Genomic DNA, 24,946 nt, shown 5'->3' with positions numbered 1-24,946 from the left:
ACTTCTGCTCCACTTGCCAGATGTGATGCAGGGGAACTTGGTCATTTCTTGTATTTTTATTTGCAGGTTTTTAGCCTATGCAGGGCCCCATTTACTTCACCACATTAAGACATCTTGTTATGCAGTAAACTTCTTGAATGCATTCAGAGTTTTTTCCTTATTGAAATCATGTGGTCTCTGTGTTCAGTTTGCTTACTATATTTGTTTTAAGTATTTTTTGTCTTTTGGGACAGTGAGAAATAAACAATTGTTACTACAATTTAAACGATTTAATTGGACCAAACCTCACAGTTTCACTGTAAAACATTTCTCCAATTTAAAATATGGCCGACTGAATAATTTAGATGTGATCAGTCACTAGAACATTTTAAATTGGAAGAGGCCTGCAATGTTTTACAGTGTTGGTAAAATACATTTTTCCATTGGCTCAACATATTATTTCTAATTGAGCCCATGTTAACTATCTGTTGCCACAAATTAAATGATCAAATTAAATTCACAGAAATTTAATTTGTCGATGTTCAAAGGTAATTTTATGACCAGTCGCAGGTGAAGTCAATATTGTAGTTTTATTAAGTTCAGTAGGCCGTGGCAGGCAGTCAAAGTTGTTACACAACACAGGATACACATGCTTCCCACTACATAGGCCTACCTACTTATGTGTTCTAACATGTAACCATATCATGTTTGGTGTCATCTGACAGCATATAAACTTAAATCAATAGTAGTGACCTTAACAGACATTACATTATGCTAATGTAAATCATAGACTGATCCTATTGATCAACACCCATTTGCCTTCAAGTTTATAGTCTTTGGTTTCCTGCAGTTAGTTTTGGTGTTGGTATTCCACTCGTGTTTAACAATGCTTCGCTCAGGGTATAAGAAGGAAAGGCAACTATTAATCTATTCTAGGGGAAAGGCTGCCACTCATGCGCTCCAGCACACTGGTGTGTAAACTCCCAAAAAGGCAGTTTGTTTTCCTCTTCAGTAGAGTTTTTCTATATGTTCTTCCATTCTCCTGACTCTATATTTAAACGTTACTTAATAAATGACTTTGCCTGCTTGCTTTTGAATATTTCCATTAATCACTGATATGGTTAAAAACTAAAGTGATTGTAACTTTTGTTATCTATATGTTTTTTTGATCAGTCTAAAGACTTACTTTTTGAGGTTAATATATCTATTTTAAGAATAACAACATCTATAATGGAGTCAGATGAATTATAAGGAGATAAATAACGGACTTATGCACGTCATTCTTCAGCTGCTCTTTTTTCCGATTATTGATTCAAAGCAGCGTAAACTTCCAGCCTTACAGTAGAGAAAAATCACTGGAGTAAAAAGTGTGGCAACTACCTGTTCCCAGTGAATGCATCTAAAATAGTAATTAGAAATGAGGTGCCATTGGTAAAATAAGCTTTCCCTTGAAAATGAAAAACACTGTGGACATATACACCACATTTATTTTTAAACATAATAACCCCTTTTAAAATAATAGGCACTGAATGGGTCCCAAAACACTCTCAAAAAGATAAACACTCTTATTAAAGAACACTGCATAGTGTCTCAGTGGCTTGGTTATAGAAAGATGAAAGAATGAGTGGTTTAAAACTTTATTGTGCTTTATTTTTTAACCACTGTTTTGGCTGCCTGACAGAATCACACTGGGAGTGAACAGCTTGAATACAGGCCAATTACCTGCTGAGTGCTGAAATATACCATATAACATATAGCTGAACACTGGGTACCCTTTTCAGAGTGGAAAAAAACGTCATCTCCCTGTTGGATGATACATCAATGTCCAGTGTCTCTGTTTTTCTTCTGGTGCAGTTGGAGCAAAAGAATAGACAGATTCCGTCAGTGCCCTGCAAATGGCCCTCAATCCTCAAGTCATCCTACCAGACTCAAGTAAACATTAGATATTAGACATTATCAGTCCAACATTCACCACATCGTAACGTTGTTTCTTAACAAATAATAATGCTTCGTTCACATGCTTATCATAATTACGAGATTCCTACTTGAAAATAGGACAAGAACCAGCTATTTTTTTGTTCTTCTAATTCAGTGGCAAGTTTTATTTTTGTTTCTAGAATGTTTTCCTAAAAACATTCTCAAAAAACGTATAAAGTCCCTGTCATTTTATCCCTTAAAACTTTCACCCAAATTACATATTTAAATGTTTTTTTCCTTTGAAAAAAATCTTCACATCTTAAAATTGCTTGAATGCAACCCTATCTTCATTTAGTATATGTGGAACCATGAATATGCAAATAAGCCCCACCTCCCATCACTCACACCAGCTCAGAGATCCACTATGCCAACTTTTACTCAAGTTACTGTGGTAAACGCTGCAGGTATTGCTCTTTATAACGTCGGACACATAACTGTAATTAATATGATTAGCCTTTTGCTTCGACTACATTATCAAACAGCTAATAATGTGTTGCTAATGTTACACAAACCATGTTCTCGTTCACCATCTCAGCCATCCTTCTGAAAACCAGCATCCCTAGAGACGCTGTGAACATCATAGAATGTCAGTGGAGAAAGGCATACAGTAGTACAGGCCAAAAGTTTGGACACATTACTATTTGTAATGTTTTTGAAATAAGTTTCTTCTGCTCATCAAGCCTGTATTTATTTGATCAAAAATACAGATTTTTTTTGTATATTGTGATATATTATTACAATTTTGAATATTTGGTTTCCAATTTATTATACTTTAAATTATAATTTATTTCTGAGATGCAAAGGTGAATGTTCAGTATCATTCCTCCAGTCTTCAGTGTGACATCCAGTCTATCACATTAACCTTCATAAATCATTCTAATATTCTGATTTATTAAGTGTTGGAAACAGTTCTGCTGCCTAATATATTTCATGAAAAAGGTTTAAAAGAACTGCATTTATAAAAAATAAAAATGAAACATTTTCTAATAATTTAAATCACCTTTACTATCATTTTTTTAATCAATTTAACACATCCTTGCTGAATACAATTATTGATTTATTTCAAAAATAGATAGAAAAAAAAGACTACCCCAAATTACTGACCAGCAGTGTATATTGTTGTTACAAAAGATTTCTATTTTTTAAAACATTATTTTTTGTGTGCTTTTTATTCATCATAGTATTATTAAAAAAGTATCACAGGTTATGAAAAAATATTTAGCATTAGAACTGTTTCCAACTTTGAAAATGAATCATCATGGTTTCTAAAGGATCATGTGACACTGAAGACTGGAGGAATGATACTGAAAATTCAGCTTTGCATCACAGAAATATATATATATATATATATATATATATATATATATATATATATATATATATATATATATATATATATCATTATATATATAAATCCCCCATTATATGGCTAAATGTATATGATTTTTCATATCAACAGACAAATATACTGGGATAACCTGGCTTTCTTTAGACTCCCCTGCTTCACAGCAAAGTAATGATGATATGCTAAAACCCACCTGCATGTTGATGTGATTGTATACAAAGTAGCCTAGTGTTTTGGGACGTCAGAAACACCGTCGATTTCAAACGTGTTTTTGAGACTGTCTTTGTTTCACTGGACTTCTAAAAAGATAAAATACTCAGCCACTATGAATTTGCACATGGTTTGTCTAAAAGCATATTAAAAACACCACATATACATATAAACAACATTACAAACTTGTTTTACCACAGGGGGACTTTAAAATATGTTTAGTGATAACATTGTTATACATTATCCCTTCAAATTTTAATAAAGATTTTAGCAGGAAGTTTCCCAGCGGGCACTGGACATGGAAAACTCCATAAATAACATTACCAGCTTTACTTACAAACCAGATTGACTTTATTTCCTATTGAGAAGTAACATAGGTTTAGCCTAGTTGTTGATGTTTTATTAAAAATGTTTCATTTGAAGTCACCATTATGGTGATCAGTGTTTACTTTAGTTGGGCTCTTGACCCTCATTAGTTTTTCTCTGGCTGCTGCAACTGTGAGTTTATAAGCCAAGATAAAATATGATCTGGTGGTTTTCTAGTAAATGATGGTGACAAACATCTACAGGTCTGATTAACTGATCTCATCTAAACTTTGATAATATGTGTCAGAAAAGGTGTGTCTGAAGGATTTTGAAAACAAATTGGACAACATTTTTTTGTTTAAAATGTGTTTATTAGACTCACATCAAAAATCAGATTATGAATCTCAAAAATGGTGACACGCTTCATGCTGCAATGCATTCTGGGAGTCATGGATGAGTTTTTTTATGATGCACCCAGAATGCACTGCAGCATGTAACCATTATTGAGTTTCATACACTGATTCTTGATGTTAAGTGAGTCTAATAGAGTGAAGGGCAGAATGATTGCTAGTGTGTGGAAGGTATAGGTTTTATTCAGTTTTTCCCCAAAACATATACATCACCTTGTCTTGTTGTTGAAGCTATTTACTATATTAACGAACATGTGAACTGATACACAGTGAAAATAGCATGTTTGACCAAATTTCCAGAACATAGAGCATCTCACTATCTAGCTCACCAAATTAAGCATTTTTTTTTATATAAAAACAACAACAACAGTGTAGCCTAACTGTTTTCTAATTTAATGTTCAAATGTATTTATTCTTGGCAAAACAAATTTTCCAGCACGCCATTTCATAACACCATCAATGCCAATATGTTGCGTTCATGTAGGAGAGCTCAGAAAATTCCTAGTTTGCAAATTGCAATTACGAGTTCTTCGAGGACGCGTGGACACTATCAGCAAGTTGTAATTGCGACATTGTGTGAACATTTTAAATTCAATCATCTTCAGGGTCACGTGAACCTTCAAAAATATTTTCAATGTTTCAAGTTCAAAATGACAGCATTTATTCAAAGTAGAAATCTTTTGTAATATTATAAATGTCTTTGCTGTCACTTTTAATCAATTTAATGCATCCTAGCTGAATAAAAGTATTATTTCTTTAAAAATAGCCTATATATTACTGACCCTAAACTTTTGAACAATAGCATAGCCTACCTGCAATAGCTAAGTTATTGTAGTAAACTTTAGTCCAAAGTGGTAATGTTTTAAACTTGATATTAGTTATTTAACCAAATAAACAGTGACATATACAGCATTGATTTTTTTGCGCCGTAATCATTCTTCAGCCATTCCAATCTTTTGTATGTATGGCAATGTATACTAAAGAGATCGCAGCACAGCGAAGCACTATCAGCCTATTAGATAGCAAAGGCTCTTGAAGTGCGTCTGTTGCACTGCGGCACACGCGATAGGATGTTCATACAATATGACCCGAGGCTATTATAAGACTTATCTCCAAAGCCATTTATCACAAAATTGCACTGATTGTGTGGATCTGGCACCCTCATCATGTGAGGACAAATTGCACTGGAAGGCCCTGATCTGTGAAAAATAACACACTGCGAGATTACAATGCATCCGGCTCTCTCCAGTTGAATACAATTATGCTTGATAAATGCCTCCACAAAAACAAATAACGGCGCCACAGTAGCATCATATGCAGGGTTGTTTATTCTCAACAGTCCCCACAGGGTGGCGCACTTTTGATGAGTACGTCCCATAATGCCGATAATGGAGCGCAGATGGCATCTCAACAGTGTACTGTACAACAGTTTAGACACAAAAAAATGCAATTCAATATAATTTTAACAAATAAAATGTGGATTAAAAAATATGGACGTAACATTTTGGATTTAACAAACATTCTCTCTCGTATCCCTTTGCAAAAAGTCAAACAGTCAACAATTAAAGTGTCTGCCCACATATTATATTAAAAAATATAGCCTATTAATTAAAAAAATGACACATTTCTACCTGTACATAATCTCTTTGCATACTGTACCGCATTATGTAGATTTATGGCACTTAATAAACAACAACATATTTCTATAGTAATATCCGTTTAAGGAATTTTCTGAATATTTGAACTGTAAGAAAATGTTAAAAGTGACAGAACACAGACCTGAGTGTGAGAAAGTCCTACTGTTAATGCATGTAACATAGGCTACCCACAAAAATGTCCAGTTTCATTTAGTTAAAAGCACTTAACACCTGTAGAGTCACATTCAGAAGCTTAAACACTTGTGTGCATTTCTATTGGACGTTCTGGGCCAGATTCGCATAGATTGGCTGTTGTAATTTTTCATGGAGGTTTAAATATAGCCTAGAGCTGCAAATGTATTTGAAGACTTCACGGAAACCTGACTGTTCTGGAAATCTTCAACTGTATCAATGTACTCCAAACATTACCTCTGCAGTATAGTTCATAGTCTTACGGCAAATTTCGAAGTGTGGCTGCTTAGCCAAGTCTACGATCAAACGATGGGGCTTTACAGTGTGATTACAGAGCTTCAGCGACTGTCGGGTCGTCCTTGTTGTGGGTGACATAGTAGTCATGAACATACATCAGCACTGCGATAGGTTGACCAATAATGAGTGAGAGCCACACAGCAGCATTTCCATAGTTCCCCCGAAGAAACCTGGCCACAAACCATGCCAGTGGAAGCTGAAAAAAAGTATTTTAAAGTGAAAAAACTACTGTGTATTGACATTAAAAAAGATTTCATTTATTTATAGCTACCTGCTTAGATGATCATCACAAACTTATATAGTTTTCTTATGTGCGAATGCATGAAAATAAATATTAATGTAATTTTTTTATGTAAAGATTAAAGATTTACCTGCGCCATCATGCCCATAAATGCCCATAGTCTGAACATCCTGAGTGGGACACTGACCAAGTACTGCAGACAGAGATATATATATTTATACAACAGTTCTGTCTGGTTCTTAAATCTGATTGGCTCAGAGCCTTTTCCAGCCATGTGATATTCCCGCAGTATCAGCACTGGAACTGTTTCACAGTTGGCGACCGGTCAAGCAAATCCACCTTATTTTTTTTTTTTTTTACAAATACTACTGTTGTTGTGTCACAGTATGTAGTTTTAGGTGTTTTTTTAGGCAAGAATAAAATGAAGTCATTTAGACCTCAAATATGTGAATATTTCAAATATTTGAATATGTGAATATGTGTATTTAAACAGCGCATTAAACACCTTTAACTACTGAGTGATGGTCAGGTAAGTGTTTCTAAAAAGGATTACATTTTCAGGTTTTTTACATTCGTTTATTTTAAACCTACGGTTTTGAGGACGAGCGAGTTATCAAAGCTAACTCGCTGATTAAGTTTACTGCTGAGAATGAGTCCTGTGTTCAACTGAGTCTGATTCAACAAACCAGTTCAAATGATTTATTCACCTGAGAATAAAAATTCAATTATTATTTAATCTCCCTCTTTGGCAATCTAAAGCTGCAATTGGTTTCATCGAACACTAAAGTAGAAATATTTGAAGATTCATCAACATGTCCATTTAGAGCTTAATAGGTCACAAAGAACTGTGGCTCTATGCCAAGAGTTGCGTAAGACGTCTTTCAAGAGGTCTACTTTTGTGTTTGATGGAAAACACAAGGATGGATAACAGCATACATGTTTGAAGACTACTAAAGAAAAAGAACAACACTAACCGATTGAATAATTTGAAGTCAGTCATTCATTTAAGAGTTAAGCGAGGAAAATGGAATATAAATTAGTTTCTTATTGTCAATATAATATTTAGCTAAAAACTCATACTTAATAAAAACTGCCCTGAATACGATATTTTACATAAAAAAACTTGTTTACATATAGTCCACAACACAAAACCAGGCTAAATGTATAAAAACGACCCAGTTTAAACGTTTGCATACACTTGATTCTTAATACTGTGTGTTGTTACCTGGATGACCCACAGCTATTTTTTGTTTTGTTTTGCGATGGTTGTTATTGAGTCCCTTGTTTGTCCTGTGCATCTTTTGCATATTTAAACCCTCTCCAACAGGGACTGGGGACGGTTGTGGTTCACAATGAGGACAATTGAGGGACTCAAACACAACTATTGAAAAAGGTTTAAACATTCCCTGATGCTCCAGAAGTAAACACGATGCATTAAGAGCCGACACTGGGAAGTTTAACTGTTTAGGACAAACAAGAGACTCAAGACAACAACCATCACAAAACAAAAATCATGGATCATCCAGGTAATGACACACAGTATTAAGAATCAAAGGTATGTAAACTTTTGAACTGGGTAATTTTCACAAAATCATTTATGTATTTATTTTTTTAAACCTTTTGGTAAAATAACATGCATTTTGTATGATCCCTCTTATTTTGTTAAAATCATTAACATTTTTGCAGACTCTGCAAGGGATATGTAAACTTGTGAGCACAACTGTATATATATATATGTATAGTGTGTGCACTTGAATGTTCTGTAAAAAACACACACGTCACTATTTTTTATTTAAATAATTTATGCAAAGGCATATGAAAAAAAGCAGAGGCCTGGTTGAGTTGCGTTAGTAGTGTGTTGAAACTTGCGGTAACTTGAGGAAGATGCGTGATATTTCCGTTTCGAATATGCGTTCGAAGCAGCTGACCAATCACAGCACACTGGTTTAAGTCGGCCAATCAGAGCATGGAAAGAGACAGAACAGATACAGGAACAGAGCGATACTGACAGACTGGAAAAAGAAGTGCACGTAAAATGTGGAATGTGTGGAAATGAATGTGTTCTTGGAACATTTGAAGCATGAGAACATTCTGGTAGACTTCAAAAACAAAAAAAAAAGAATATATCCAGTTATATGAGGCTGGTAACTCCCCATGATCACGCCACAAAATATTGATTAAGCACAGAAGGGTCGAGCACTGCTGTTGCGTCCTTTAACTAAGTCCTTAACCTCTATTTAACCAAAGGGGTCTTGAAACACTGGCCTTCCTGTTACCCCTCACTAAATCATGGCTAGGTCGTACCCTAAGCACATCACCCCTAAATAAATAAAGCCTTTTTAAAATTTCAGTATATCTTTACAGTTCAAGTTTAAGATATTCCTGAGATGAAACTTCACTCTCCATCTGAGCTTTCTGAGTCATTACTGTGATCCTGGGTCCGGTTGTAAGGTGCCCTGTGAAGGTCAATGTTTTTTAATAAGACGGTTAAGAATACTATCTGCCTGCACCTGCGGACTGGACACATCTTCTTCCCTGATTTCTCCCTCTCTCTCCCTTCCCCCAGCTCAGCTCACAGCTTATCACAGAGAACAGCAGCCTGATAGGAGCCTGTTCTTCGTCTTCCTCATCCCTCCGTTCTGACCTTCATCTCCTCTGAAGAAGTGTGGCTGCCAGCCAAAACGCTGGGCACCTGCTTCTGAGTCAGGGAAATGAGACGACGCCTCGGGAGTGGTGAACATCTACAATTTTACAAATTATTCGAGAATCCACAGCTGCTTCAAAGAACAGCTGCTTCCCGCAATGCTCAAAAGGTCTCTGATTTTATTATTCTTTGTGTTTTTATGTTCATTTCTTTTTTCTTTGAAGTGTGTAATAATTTTAAAATACTTTCTTCTAAACCAGCTTTATATAACTGAAAAATGGCTGATAATAAAATTCGATAACATAAAAAAATAAGACCCTATCAACTAACATTCTTTCGATGTTACAAGGGAATTTTCAAGATTACATTTAACAATATTATTGAATAGTGTTTTTAAATATTAACTTTAAAGCTGCGCTATGTAACTTTTCCGTCCGCTAGAGGGCACCTATTCAAAACAAAGTCGTAGTGATGCCAAGTTTGAGCTCAGAATCTTGGGACATGTGGTCTTCACCTCACAGCCGGTGGAAAATAGAACTCGGGCAGAAATCATGTTCATGGATTCGGTTATTAACGTTACTGTAGTGTGAAGCAGAGCAAGGCCGCTGGAGTGATTGTTATGCAAACACACGCCTCGCGAGCAACGGGACTTTTATTGTGACGGGACACAGTCGCGGGCTCCATTTTCACTTTTCTGGTCATGAGTATGAGGTAACGCAGCACTGTTTATCATATTAGATACATTTAAAATGATATTTTGACATTACTCTGTGCATTCGTGTGGCGGCTGCTGTGACACTTGTTCACACTGCTAAGAGTAAAGCGTTTCTGCCAAATAAAACTGGAAACGAGGGTAAAGATATGACGCAATTGACAGGCGACTCCCTCACAACCTCCTTGGTTAAAATAGCAATTTTCTCAAAATTTACAAATAGTTGGAAACATTTGGGATATTGTAAGAACTCAACTGAACAAAATATATAACACTGGCCTGGTGGTTTTTGGATATTTTACTACAAAATACTACATAGTGCACCTTTAAGTGAGCAGTACATGATGGTTTAAGTTTATGCAATTTTGTTATTTTATATTTTATCTGTATTTTAAATGGCACTAATAGTGAAATATTCAAAGTAAACACACTAGCTTCTGAAATAGTACAGTGTATTGCTGTTGCTTATGAGAAGTAGCACATTTCTAAAATGGGAATAATTCACACAGGTTGTTACCCTGCTCAGACTGTTAACTTTCATTTGCCATGACCCGACAGAATATTTAAAACAGTGTGTGATTTATGCATATCTCACCTCGTGAAAAAAAGCAGAGGCGAAAAATACAGCTGATTGGCTCAGTAACTTGCCAGCACCTCTTCGCAGCAACGGCTTGTAAAAGTGTCTTTGAAAACAGGAGAGAAGCACATAAACTCACAGCCAGTGTGAACTGTAAATAACCATATATTTCTTGTGGACAGATCACATTATAGTCTCTCTTCATTATAGTCTCTGTGAGTTTTACTGTGTCGTATTTTATCTCGCCTCCCAACAGCTGTCTGCGGTCTCTTTCAAAACCCCCGTTCACTCACCGGAGACACCACTTGTGCACAGGAATATTCCAGTTTTGCCAGAAGTACGTTATCGTCTCGGAGTTCCTAAAAGAAACACGGTGTCACAATCCATCTGAGACTAAAACTCTACGTACAGTACAAAATAGAAGTGAGAGAGGCAGAGATGGCGCATATAAACCGGATTGACTGCATTCAAAGCCCATCAAACGCAGTAAGGTGTGGAATGGGTACCTCTAGCCGCTCAAAGCTTTTACAAAGAGAAATAACTGTAAAGACATCCAAAAAAGATAACTCACCACCAGTCACGGTAGAATTCCCGATCTCCAAACCTCAACAGCTCAGCCACAAAGTTCATTGAGGAATGGAAAAACGAGTAGAAGAAAATCAACCAGAGGAGATGGTTGGGCACCTAGTGTAAAAATAGACATCAGTATTTACTCTATAATTTGTTTCATGCTTCAAATCTTCCATCAAAACGACACAGATGTAAGGAAAGATGTGTTTCTATTCTGAGGAGGAACGTTCGTTTTACTTACTGCCAATCTAAGCAGACGCTCTGTCATTCTAGAGAAGTCCATTTCCTGAAAAAAATGAAAGATGGTTTTATAGAATGAAAGCTTGCTTAAAGCACTGAAAAACAGATGATAAAGCACATGAACACACCTGCAATGGCTTCATTGAACTTCGAATGATTGGCACCATCCACTAAAAGACAATAGAAAGAACATTAGACATGAAATATGTCTCAAAGACATGAAGGTTTGATGTGATTTCCAAATGCGCTGTAATGCTTACCTGCTGCGTTAAACCAACCAATAACTGAGTGAGGAGCAACTGCAACAGACAAGCGAAAATAATTTTAATTTCTCACTAAATATAAAGCTTAAATGTGAACAATAGAAGTGTGTGTGTGGATTTAATTTGTAATTTGCAACAGCTATAACCGAAAGTAACAGTCTAACAAGAAGCACCTTCATACATAAAAATGACCCTCATAATTTCTGCCATGAATCCTGGAACTGTGTGCAAACAGTAAGCTAATTCCTATGATTTATTGCCGATTTAGGCAAGAATGCAATATTCACAAAATAAATAAGCCATAAATATACTGTGAACAAATCTTGTAGCACAACTCATCTATGTATGGAAATGTCAATAATGTCAGGAAATATGTCCAAGCCAATCGCCTACCATCTCAAAGAGCCTCCTGAACAGAAATCCCATTCGGATGGATTCAGAGCGGGGGAAATTAAGTTCATAGCACAGGGTTGGAGCAAAAACAAAATAATACATGTCTGAAAGAAAAAAAAGAAAGAGCTGAAATACTAACTACAAGTTAGGTTATACTATATTTGTTAGATATCATGACAAAATCAGTGTCAAACAGTATTCTGTATTTTAGCAAAGTAGAATTAGGAAATTTTATTGCCTTAAAAATACCGTAGCTTACCCCTAAGAGAGAGATTTCCTGGGTAACACACATATGACTGCATACCGCTGGACGCAGGTTGAGATGATGGACCTAAGAACACAGGAACGGTCAAGAAAACAGGATTCTGCAACTCGCACTATACAATCATACAAGCTTTTATTGCAAAACATATTTGATCTATCAACCAAACACCAAAGAAATCACTAAAATGATTACTATTGATCCTATAACCAGACCCTCCAGTATTTTGTGGTCTTGCAACTGCAAATGGAACATTCTGTTATCATTTACTCACACTCCTCTTGTTCCAAACTTATATGACTATCTTGCTTCTGTGGAACATAAAAGATGGTATTTTAAAGAATGTTGTTCACATTGACTCAACACAAAGAATACAAATGTAACTGTTTGGTTACCAACATTCTTCAAAATATCTTCTTTCATGATATGATGTCTTCTAATATTAGCAGAATTCTGAAAATTTCTATACTGGTGCCACTATTTGCATTGTGCATCTTACATAAATACATAATAATTAGTTGTGAGTTTTGAATGTTTTTATTATTCCTTTATAACAATGTTTTTTTTTTTGCATAGCACATTTTCCTTTAGCCTTTTTCAGTGCAAATTTCACATTATTCATTGCCCAGGAACATTTTTCACGGATGGTGTACCTTCGTCGCAGGGGACGGAACAACGTCCATAGTGTAGCATAGTGTTTATCATATTGTAAATTTGAATTATTATAGCCAACGGGGGGCTCAAAAATGTCATCAGAGTTTTAGCCATATAGTGCACTACATATGTTAAACTAGTTAAACTACTATTATGTTTATTTCATACCTTTCATACTCCAGAAGAGGGTGCACATAATGATAAGGAGTCGATGTATTTACTCACAGGAAAGAGATCTGGAGAGGCTGCGGGCCTTGGCTTGCGTTCTTTCTCTGCACCACTTGTTAACATCTTTATACGAGTACAGTTTCAAAAACAAGATGGTGTAGATTCCTAAGGCGAATGCCCCTCCGACTGCATAGAGAGGACACAATGACAGAAACATGCTATTAGAAAGACCTATTCAGCACAGAACTCACTTCTTTCTTTTATTACCTGGATATAGGAACACAAGTGGTTTGTAAGGCAAATACACTTCCATCACAACACCGCAGCATGCCTCCTTTCAGTGGTTCATAACTTACGGTCACATGGCCAAGCATGTCCAGACTCATAGCCCATCACCACTCTAGCGTGCACAGACCTGGCTCACATTCATATGCTCCCTCCACTACTGCTTTATCAATAGCAGCCATATGTTGGGTGGAAATGGTCAATGCAGGGGCTCTGGAGTGCGTCTATGCCCTAGAGAGATGGGCTCAAGGGCCGTAGGACCAGCAAAGGCCCTGACGGCCCCTGAAATGACCTGGCTGTCTGGTACAGGAGCAGTGTGTGCAGCACTAGGGTGACAGATGGAGGCACATTTTCACCTCCCGTGGTACAAACAGATGAGAGTGGACAGAAAGTTGTGGTATGGAGAGGAGGAAGTGAGGGAGTGTATTTCCTACAAAAATGCATCATTATACTGTCCCTGAATTTAGGTTTAAACTTTTATCAATAAGTAGGGCACAATGAGGGTCAGAATCAAACCTGCATCCACTGGATGAGCACCACAGATTAGGCTGTGGCTCGGATCCACAATTGCTTTGATAATGCAATTACTGCTCTATATTCTATTGAGGATAAAAATAGAATTCCCATCCCAGCTGAGCACATGAGATCTGCATGCTGGTTAAAGGGTAGATTAGTTCAGTCTGTAATTTATAGTTTTGTTGTGCCCAATGCCCAATGCCTTTCTGCTGGATCACCTGATAGGCTTATTAATGCAACAACAATGCTTATGATTTTCCAGAAAAAACAGTGAATGAATACATTAGGGATATATATGCTTATATATGGGGTTGAATGCTTAAAGGGTTACTTCAGCAATTAACATATGGCTTTATATCAGTAGAAACCCTGGAGTATATTCGAATGATTGTGAATGATTGTGTTAATGCACAACGAGGTGAAACGGCCACTTTGCTTTGCGTCGTGACCGCATCACCACCTCAGGTGCATTATTCTTCTTTGTTTGAATGGCAGTGTATAAATGACAAAACATTATAAATGATATGATCTCATTTAAAGTACTTATTTATTGAATTTATTTATTTAATTTTAAAATGAATTCTACACTACTTTCAATAAATACTTAACACAAATAAAATACTGAAAACTACAAGCAATCATGATATAATTGAATTAATTTATATTTTTTTATATAGTAATATACCACAATATTTTAATTTACAGTATACTGTATTTTAGTATACAGCATATTACAGTATTTCATTTGATGATATCTGCTAAAGATCTCAAATATGATATTAACCTCTCATTTTTATATATGTGGTTGTGTAAGTTTTGTATTATGTACACAATGCATCATGAAAGTGTGTGTATAATGTACAGTCTCACTTGGTGTAATAGATGGCAGCTTCAACACAACAACCATCGGAAAACATAAGACGAATGTTAAATTAAAGATGTAGATCAGCAGGCCGACCTTCTCACTGAACGACCCCTGGAAAACACACCAAAGAAACATTTACAACATGTCTGATGACAACACAATCAGACCTAACAATAAAAAACACCATAAAGAACTATAATAAAAAAACAAGGATATCGAGGCAAATGAACAAAATCAACATTACAAATTAAGAAATGACATAAAACAGAAATTGCACATAAAAATGCATCTCCTCCCTAAATGCCCAACACTTAATTTTTTATGCAAGTCTTACACAACATCAGCAAAATGCCTGAACTGTTTATAAGTTCCTTCACTTTCAATTCAGCCATTTGAGTAAATGTGCTGATACTCGGTTCACATTTGCAAGCTCTCTCAAATATGTCAGACTTTTTAAAACGCAATGAATCAAATTCGCCCTCTAAAATGAACTCTTCACAACCTCTCAGTGTAATTTCAAACGCCAAATTATACTGTGTGAAGTGACTAAACCCTTGCATTTTTATGACAATAGCTTTATTCATTAAGATAAACAGATTAAACGTAGAAATGTGAATGGCTTTTGAACTCACCATGGCTAGTTTTCTCTCTGTGTACAACGCCACGATTATAAAAACATTAGAAACTGTAAGAAACAAATTGTTATAATGTCAAATATTACAATTTCAAAAAACGAATGCAGTTTTAGTAATACAAGTATTTCCCAGCCTGTAATGAAATAGATGAGGTCAAAATTATACCCTCAAGATGAACCTTGCAACAAGGCAGACACACACACACACACACACACACACACACACACACACACACACACACACACACACACACACACACACACACACACACACACACACACACACACACACACACACACACACACACACACACACACACACACACACACACACACACACACACACACACACACACACACACACACACACACACACACACACACACACACACACACACACTGTAAAATGAATCACACCACATGCTACAAGCACGATAAAATGACCTGCCCCTCTATAAAGACTATGGGTTCAAAAACAATTACATACAAAATTATACACAAAATCTACATTTAAGTAGATACCGGTAAGTAGTATTTTTGCTATTTGCAAATCAAACGGGCATTATCTGAATATGTGGGAGTGTCCTCTACCAGCCTGATTTAAATAATGTCCCTGTCTGAAATACAAAAGAATAGATCAAAGGGGGAAATATCTAAGCTTCCCTTAAAATACATACCAATGACCAGGCATGCAGCAGGCCAGCTATAAGGGTCCTTGAGGAACAATGACACCACTTGAATCGGGTCCACTAAAATGCCATACCTACGACACAAAGAATAGATGTGAATTACAAACCAGACATGTTCCCCAAACCTTTACACAACTGACGTATCATGTTTTTTTATTCCTGCATTTGTGTTGTTCTGAATCTCAGATTATTTGCCATGGTTTCAGCGGGCAGCTGTATACATACTGTCTGTAAGCAGAAGTGTGCAACATGATGAAAGCATATGGTTCTCTCAGCATGGGGTTTAGTGTTTCATTCTACTCAGGGAGAGGAAGGCCTGTACACTTTCAAACAAACCCTATAGACTCATTTTCATCCACATGACACTCAAAACACGGAGAGAGCAGAGCTGGGGAGAATGTGTTTTAACACTTTTGTGTTCATTTAACACCTGCTTAATCAGGAAGTTGGAGGTAAAGGTCAGTTGTAAATGTCTGAGGACCAGATTCTGCAGTTCCTATTGTTAGAGACATTGAACTTTTTCAGTTGTATTTCATTGGACAATCTTATTTGATTTGTATATGCCCTTTTGTGCAAGTGATTGATATTGAAGTATGTATACTGATAGTGTCAATTTTAAGATAAAATAATTGGACTAAAATCCACAAATCTCCCATTTTTATTTCATCAACGTCACAATAAAATCGAAGTAGCGACATACCCTTTCTTTCATATTGTGATGTAAATCTAAATAAAACCGAGTAACAGAAAAGAACAAATTTAAAGCAGGGCCTTGAAAAAAAATCTGAATGCTAGTTTACATTCGGCTGTAAGAAAGGGCGGGGTTAAAGCAGACTAGGCCCACCAAAGCATTTTTAGCCAGCTGAAAACGCCTAGCTGTGGGCACTTGAGAGGGTTTTGGCAGCGTAGCGGGTTTTTTATCCAGTTGAGACACTTTGCCCGCTATGATACGTAATATACACGGAAGTGTTAATGGAATCTCTTTTCACAGATAGTTGGTTTCTGTAGGCCTATGATGATACAATGTAAAATACTTGTTTTAAATTATTTTGTTCCATTATTATGCTTCTTGTTGTCATCTTTTGGTGTTGAACACGCAGAATGTGGCGATTGGTCGGTGTTGTATTTGTCCCGCCCCCTCCTCCACTGTGATTGGTCGACTGGGTAAAAAGTGAGCGCTACGTTTTACTCAAAATTGAACATTCTTTGAGTAAAAGTTCATTGCGACCGGTAAAATTCTCTGAGCGCTGAGTGCTTGAGCGTGAAATAGACGCTCAACGCCTAGTTGTGCTCATGGCATTCTAAAAATGTGGCACTCCCATACGTCAGTCGGCCAGGTGAAAAAATACTTTGGTGGACACATGGCCAGGCCATGTCCACACTAATACATTTTTATTTTTTTCTCTCCATTTTGTCCTACCGTCCACACTGAGACGGCGTTTTAAGTCAACGAAAACGTAGCTTTTTGAAAACAACTGTGAAAACGATGACGCATCTTTCACGAGTTCACACTTACATATAATTATATAGAGTAATATAAATGCGTGTATAAATATAAATTTGGCGTGCTGTCCGGGGGGAGGGATTCGAGCTCCAACTTGGCCCGAACCCAGAGTACCCCCCCCCTTCGTGGTTAGAACTAAAAGAGCAAAATGTGGAGGAGGGATGCTGATAAACTGTCAACAGAACAGAGGTAAGACTGCTGCGTGTATATATACACCTCTTGTTGATTAGCTGAGTGCTCTCCACTTGTGTCAATTATCTGAAAGCCCTCCTCCCGAATCTTTGTTAATAAACATCGTTTAGTCATGTGATGCATTTTGCACCAATAGGAATTCATGTTTATTGTGCCTGTTATACAGTGCTGTGTATAAAATATATTACTTCACACACTTGTCATATCACAGTCCAGCAAAGACATGTGCCAAAACATGACAGCAGTTGCATTTCAGACCAAACATATGTAATGTTTAGCGAGTGCAACCTGAATGCATTAGTGAAAGGCGAGATATTTTGTTTAATAAAATGATCCTGCCAGAAGAATTGTGTGACAACTTGATAATGTCTTGTTCTGCCTGTCATCTCGGTGAGCTTTTATGAGGTTTAACGCATGCCCAGTAAGGTGAATTTAGCTTTTTTTGATGTTTCAGTGAGGACAAGAAACTTTTGGAGTGTGGACGGATAGCGTTTTAAAATGAAAAAACAAAAAAACATTTTCAAATGTATCCGGATTAATGTAGACATAGCCTAAAAAATTATTGGAGAAGTCTAGCATATGTAACCAGAGAGCAGATTGAGTTATGACATTTTGATAAAAAATCACAAGGCAAAATAAAAATTAAACAATGAATCATTCAATTGATAGGGTGAATTCTCATATCATGCAGACTTTAGTTATTCAAATGGTATGTTATGGCTATTTCCCAAAAAAAACAACAAAACAATGCATACTGTTCATACCTGAGAAGGTTTTCCAAGAACAGGCGTGCATTGCTCAAAACCTGGAAAGGAGCAGAGACACACACATTCATGAAGAAAACAAATGAAAACCAACACACAAATACATCACTAATGCTAGCTAAACATGTCAGAACAACCAGAACCAAGTCATCCAAAGATCCTTATTCACTGTCTGTACACAGTTTGCAGAGATATATTGAAATCCATGTCCATAAATCTATACAGAAGACAGACACACTTATTCATATGTATAGAATCAGAAAAAACAAAGGATGAAAGAAAAAAAATCTGGCTGAAAAAATATGCAGAGGACAAAATTGAGCCGTCTCAAAGCTTACATTAACAGTAAATTGAAAAGCGTGAATGCATTCTTCACAGTTTTGAAGACAAGGACTTGGCTGGCTGTCCTCCATGTTCAGCTAGTGTTTAGACAGACAAGCTGTTTTGGGACGTTTATTTTTGGGTGTCACTTGGCATTAAGTGTGTCTCCATAAACAGACATACTGATCAACGATTCTTCACATGCCACATGACTGCCACACACCATCCGATGTTACTTAAAATGTGTCACTGCATTACAATTCTGTCACTAGTGTGGGTTTTCCAGTGTTCAATTTAAGCCTGTTAAGTCCAAATGGAGATATGTTAGCTTCTATAAGGCCTATACGCATGTGCTTATCCATTTCAGCCAGAAAGACAAATGTTTCCACAAGGCTCGATTATATGAACATATACTTTCAGAAAGTAACAATGATCTGGAAGTGGACATCTGAGCCACAAGTTGGCTTCTACCATAAAATAACATTTAACCGTATTTAATCTGACTTATGTTAGGCAGTAAACATTATTAGTACTAATCTTTGGCAGAGAGGGGAAATATTTACAATCCACACTGATATCTGTGACACAGTTCAACTAGAAGAATAAGTAGGCAAGCCAAAGCATAGTCCAACAGGGATCAGCTTATGTGACGGTTTCAGACTCACCAGCATTACAACACACCAGTTCAGGATTCCTCTGTAATTTTTGAAGCTGCTTGCAGAACTCAGCATTGACTCCTGCATATTGTGGCAACTATAGGGTGAAATAAAGACAACATGAAATAAAAACAGTAATACTTATTAAACTATTTACAATGTAATAGTACTGTTCTCTTTATTTAGATATAGGATTTTTCCTAAATTGGTATTGAAAGATTGTGTGGATTTCTGGGGCCTGTAAAGGCGTGAACCAAATTGTACAATTAGAATAACAAAGGAACAGCATTTTTTCAGGGTAGATTGCAGGATCTCCAGTGGAATGTTCTCTTAGAGTATCTATTTGTTTGTAGCCCTTTTGTCTTCATGCATGAAGTTCTGTTCCCAAAACTTTGGGTTAAGATTTTTTGAAGGCAGACACGCTAACAACTCTGCTGAAGAAAAGTGCTACACTACTTTAGGACATTTTTCCTCCCTACAAGAATTCTGGTCAACTTACTTATTTTATGTATTAGATAAATCTAAATCATTGGCAAGCCACTTACAGGACACTAAATCCATAGAGTATAACAAGGCTAAAGGGCCTTTTTGATTTTTTTCTCCTTAAACATGAATTAGCATCAAACAACACCATATCAATTTATAAAACACAGGCGTATATTTGTTGCTAATGCAATGCAAAACGGTTAGTTTAAAATATGCGTCTAAGGTTGACCTAACCAAGATTTTGGTCGGATCTAGGGCTGATTTGCTTATTTGCATCCGCCATTTTGGAATGAAAACAAGTTGGTAAGCAAGCACAGTTTTTCAAGTTGGCACTTTGTTGGATACCATGGCAGGTTCAACCATTAGATTTCGCTGCTTTAGGTGAGAGTGTTTTTTTTATTGATTATGCATGCAAGGTGCAGTGCTGATGGAAAAACAAATCACAAACATGTTTGCTCTTGAGACACTTAAGTAATTGTCACTATGACATGGATACTGGTTTCTGATTGTCCATGTAAATAAAATTACATAATTTCATATATATTTTTTTTTTTTTAAATGGGGTGTGAATGTAAATGTAAGATCTTTAGTATGTAGAATGTATGGCTCCAAATAGCAGCAACCTACTTAAAAGCATTAAAGTCCCACTGAACCGGAAGTAGCGAGTGAGTTTTCTTCAGTGCTGTGACGTATTTCCAAGTGAAACGGAATATTGAACAGAGGGCAGCGTTTTTACCTCAGTGCTCCTCCTCTCCATCTCACGCTCATAGCAGATGAACGTTTCAGGGGAGTTTTAAACCGAAAGCCATCAAACTGACATCATCTGAGAAGGAACGCCGTTTCCAGACTTTTGATTAAAGATTACTACGGCAAAAAAAAAAATTCTGTGTATTAACTTGCACGGATTAATTGTTCACCCTAAGACCTGTAATATGTGCTAACAAAGTAAATAAGATCGATTTTGATTTCATGAGGACTTTAAAGTTTAGAAGAGGCACTCATCCACCTCGTAAGATTCATATGTTTATCCTGCTGTTGTTTCTCCTCTGCCCATGACGTTGTTGGTTACCTTTGCTTACCTGGGATTTATTTTCAAAATGGTGGTCACTGCATGAAATCAGCATAACAGTGCCCGCCCATTTTTTCAGCTGCCTTGATTGCTTAACCGACCTTATTTACTTTGTTAGCAAATATTACTGGTCTTAGGGTGAGCAATTATTCAGTGCAAGTTAATACACAGAAAAAAAATGTTTTTAATCAAATGTAAAAAGTAATTTCCGGTCTGGAATGGCGTTCCTTCTCAGATGATGTCAGTTTGAGCTTGGGGTTGAATATCCTTAACCGCTCTTCTCGAACCATTAGTCCGGTATGAGCGTGAGATGGAGAGGAGGAGCGCTGAAGTCAAACTCTATTCAGTTCACTGGGACTTTATTTATTTCCCATAGGGAAAAAATAGTCTTTATTTAAGAGTTATAAGCCATGAATCAAACTAACCGGCAATGATGTGAATCACACACAGCATTACAAACTTTGAAGAAGAAGAAAAAAAAAACGGGTATAAGATATAACAGGTTTTAATAAGACAAAGAACTACAATCTTATAAATCATTGCGAATGACAACTGATTTAAAAAACGATAAATCTAAAACTAAAGATTATTTAAGTAGTTTGATAGGGAAGGGAGACTGACTCTTCTACGTAAAATATTTGTCTTTCTTTGAATTCTGATGGGGAATTTTTGGTTAACAATATTGTGCTATTGGCCAATTACTTCGTACATAAATGAAGATTCTTAGAGAATCCTCCCACAATTGTACTTTCCATAAAGATTTAATGATCTTCTACAAATCTTTAAGACTCATGCGTAACAAAAAAGCCCTTAAACCATGTAAATCTTCTGATATTTTATGACGATATCCACCTTGTGTAATATTTTATTTAAGTATTTCTTTATCTTTCTTTCTTTTTTTTCTTTTTTTACACGTTTCTGTAGGTTTGTGTTATTTATTTGTTTGCTGCTGTTTGGATCATTGTAATTACAAAAGCTTTGGCTTTTGGAAATCTGTTTTGGTATCTTTATTTCTTCAAGTAATAAAAGGATGATAATTCTCTGATTGGTGGAGATTTCTTTGCAGAATCATGGGTAATGTAGTTTTTCACCAAGAATTACGCTGATAACAATGTTTATTTAAACATAATTTAAAAAAATAAATAAGTTGAACTTCAAATATTGGGGGGAGCTGGCTGATTGCTTTCACAAAACCATATTCCATTGATTAACAACTTAATTGCTCGCAGTAGGTCTATCTTTAAAAAAATTCTTAAAAGTTATTGTTCAAAACCATTTCCCATATGGAGTAGCCTACACTGAATTGTTACTTTGCGACTGTTGCGCTCAAATAATAGGGGACACGCCCCTCCACCCAAGATATCGCAGATCAACCGGTTTTTTTCTTCTGAACTTATGGCCCACTTTACCTGAATTCACCCTATATTTTACTAAATTTCCTCTCCTATAATCTGGAATGTGTGCTAACATCCCCAACATCTAGCCATTTTAAAAATGTTTCAGAGTTATAGGCTAGTCCATTGAATCCTGAAATCATCACAGCTTACATTTGCAGTTTGTTCAGTTTTAGGTATAGTTTTTCAGTTATTGTCGAATAAATGAAATGAGGGTAGTTGGGGTAAAAAGGGGTTAAAAGGGGTATTGTGCCACATGCACACTGGCGAATCCTCGCTCTGTGTGAGTGACCGTCTATCTTTGTCCCCGTTGTCACATATAAATGCCCACAAAACGAAAACAACCTACGTTTTTGCATGACGTCTTGGCTTAGACTACATCTCACCTCATTTTGTCGTAGGGTTCGCATTTTCGTTTGTTGTCTTGATTCAGCGGTGCCTGTAAGTTTTTGGTGAGAGACTCCCGTGCCTTGGGATCACTGGCTGCTGCGGTCGCGCCGTTTCTGAGTTTCACAGTCTCGCTCTTTGCGTTCGTGATGGTCGCGCGCCTACGGCTCCGTGTGATGGGCCGAAAATCATCCTTGTCAATCATGATTCCAGCTAATTTACAGCAAGCCTTCAGCAAACAAATTTAAGTCCACGCAGGAGTTTCATTTGGCTCTGCGACCGGAAAAACAAGCTTTTGCGTAAAGCCCCTGTTTTGCAAGCTATTAGGCTGACGCAAGATTTGTAATCATGGTGTCTGACTCAAATAATTGAGTGTGGACTTTAGCACGTTTGTTAATAAAATTAATCTCAGACAAGTTTACGACTTTCCCCCGGATCTAGTTCCGCGTTCGCTGTGGCATGTAAAACGACTCGTCTAAGCCAATAGGAGTCAGTAGTGTATAATACTGTAACTCTAAGCTGCCATGAGGGTCACTTTGAACAGACCACTTTGTGATATTTCAGACAAAAAACATGACCTTTATAACGAATATAAAACAAGTTTTGTCAAAATTTGAAAATCGTATGATTCTTTTCTGAAAAGTAAGTAAAAAAGTAAGCCAGTCCGGATTCACTTCATTTGGGTCTTTTTTCAATAGGCTACAATGAAAGTGAATAGTGACTGACACCAGTCTCTGTCTCGCATCTTATTTTGTTTTTCATATAAGAAAGTCATCCTGATTTGGAGCAGCATGCGAGTTAATGATGTGACAGTTTTGTTTCTTTTTCTTTTTTTGTCCCTTTAACATAACCAGTTTCACTATAGGCTAAGCTACTGCAGTAGCCTACTAAAATTTTCTGGATGTTAAAAATACTAAATCTGGGATCTTCACAGTAGATCTTTAAAATATATATTTTTGTATATATATATATATATATATATATATATATATATAAAAAAATAAAAGGTGGGTTATATATATATATATATATATATATATATATATATATATATATATATATATATATATATATATATATATATATATATATATATATATAACCCACCTTTTTAGCAGAGCTTTTGATTAATTTGTTACTTCCTAATTTTTCAGTTTTATTCATTTTATTTTATTTACTTATTTATTTATTGTTGTTGATTGTTTTAATTCTGTAGCACTTTGAGATTTTGTTTAATATAAATTACAAATAAAATGTATTATGGCTCCAATTGAAAATGTTCAAGTGACTGATCACATCCTAGAACCTTAGTAAATTTGGTACTGGAAGTAATGGTTGAGTTTAGGATTTTTGTGTGACTCCAAAATATTTGATTCCCCGTTTATTCTAGGAGTTACAAAAACAGGTGGAAATAAGCTAGAAAAATGTGCAGTGTGCAGACAACCGCTACCTAAGATGCTCAGTGCTCATCGAGGCAGAACATTTCACTTCCCCTCTTATCAAAGTTGCAAAGTAAACTACAAGAAAACATTCTGCAGTAAATCAGAGTGAGAGACATTTTGGAAACAACTTTTTGGATGCTGCATCCGACTGTGTTGCGTGCAGCCATCCAGTTTTTTGGTGTAGGAAAGTAGGTTCTTTTTTGGTTCCCGTGCATTTAAAAGAAAAAGATTTAATTATTAATTGATCATTCTGTGTCAGCAGCATCAATGTAAGTTCAGACACTCAAAGTCTGGCCAGGACAGCAGGATCAAAATGTGACATTAGAGTTTGTATGGCTGCTATTCATTCTCAGCTTCCTCAGAAAAAGATACTGCCGCTTGTTTCACTTGGCTGCGAGCCCCCGTATGAAATAGGGTCCAGAGAAAGATTAATTCTATACATTTCAGTGGCAGGTTGATTGTATTTTATGCCTGGCCGCATGACTTGTGACCCTCTCTTCTGTCAGGGCTGTCAGAGCAAGCTGGCAGGGGTGTTTGGTTGTGTAGGCCTGAGGTGAGGAGGAATGTGCCCGGCTGCAAGCGTGTCCTTGGGTTTGTAATGAAGTTGTGAGGCAGAAATCATTCAATCCTGCGTGGCGTAGTGGCACGTCATGTTTTATCACAGG

At 36.4% G+C, this 24,946-nt stretch overlaps 1 protein-coding gene and 1 long non-coding RNA gene across 2 annotated transcripts in view; one reads left to right on the top strand and one right to left on the bottom strand.

Annotated features, from left to right (window-relative positions):
• LOC137082905 (uncharacterized) overlaps positions 1–10,533 on the top strand; it is a 30,984-nt gene extending 20,451 nt beyond the window's left edge. The window contains exon 3 of the long non-coding RNA XR_010906422.1: positions 9,161–10,533. This is a non-coding gene — a long non-coding RNA (uncharacterized lncRNA). The remainder of the gene's footprint in view (positions 1–9,160) is intronic.
• dgat1b (diacylglycerol O-acyltransferase 1b) lies at positions 4,600–23,316 on the bottom strand. The gene is made up of 17 exons (XM_067448473.1): positions 22,839–23,316; positions 19,513–19,600; positions 18,527–18,567; positions 16,055–16,140; positions 15,376–15,428; positions 14,749–14,854; positions 13,135–13,263; positions 12,253–12,324; positions 11,994–12,097; positions 11,598–11,636; positions 11,466–11,507; positions 11,339–11,383; positions 11,099–11,211; positions 10,821–10,886; positions 10,546–10,633; positions 6,725–6,787; positions 4,600–6,549 (listed from the first exon to the last, which is right to left on the bottom strand). The coding sequence occupies exons 1-17, from the start codon at positions 23,042–23,044 to the stop codon at positions 6,385–6,387; spliced, it is 1,506 nt and encodes a 501-aa protein (XP_067304574.1). The 5' UTR covers positions 23,045–23,316; the 3' UTR covers positions 4,600–6,384.
• Between the last annotated feature and the right edge of the window lie 1,630 nt (positions 23,317–24,946).

Source organism: Pseudorasbora parva, chromosome 7 (assembly GCF_024679245.1).
Source record: "Pseudorasbora parva isolate DD20220531a chromosome 7, ASM2467924v1, whole genome shotgun sequence".
NCBI lineage: Eukaryota > Metazoa > Chordata > Actinopteri > Cypriniformes > Gobionidae > Pseudorasbora > Pseudorasbora parva.
Note: the sequence above shows the minus strand (reverse complement) of the source record. Positions and strands in the feature narration are given on the sequence as shown.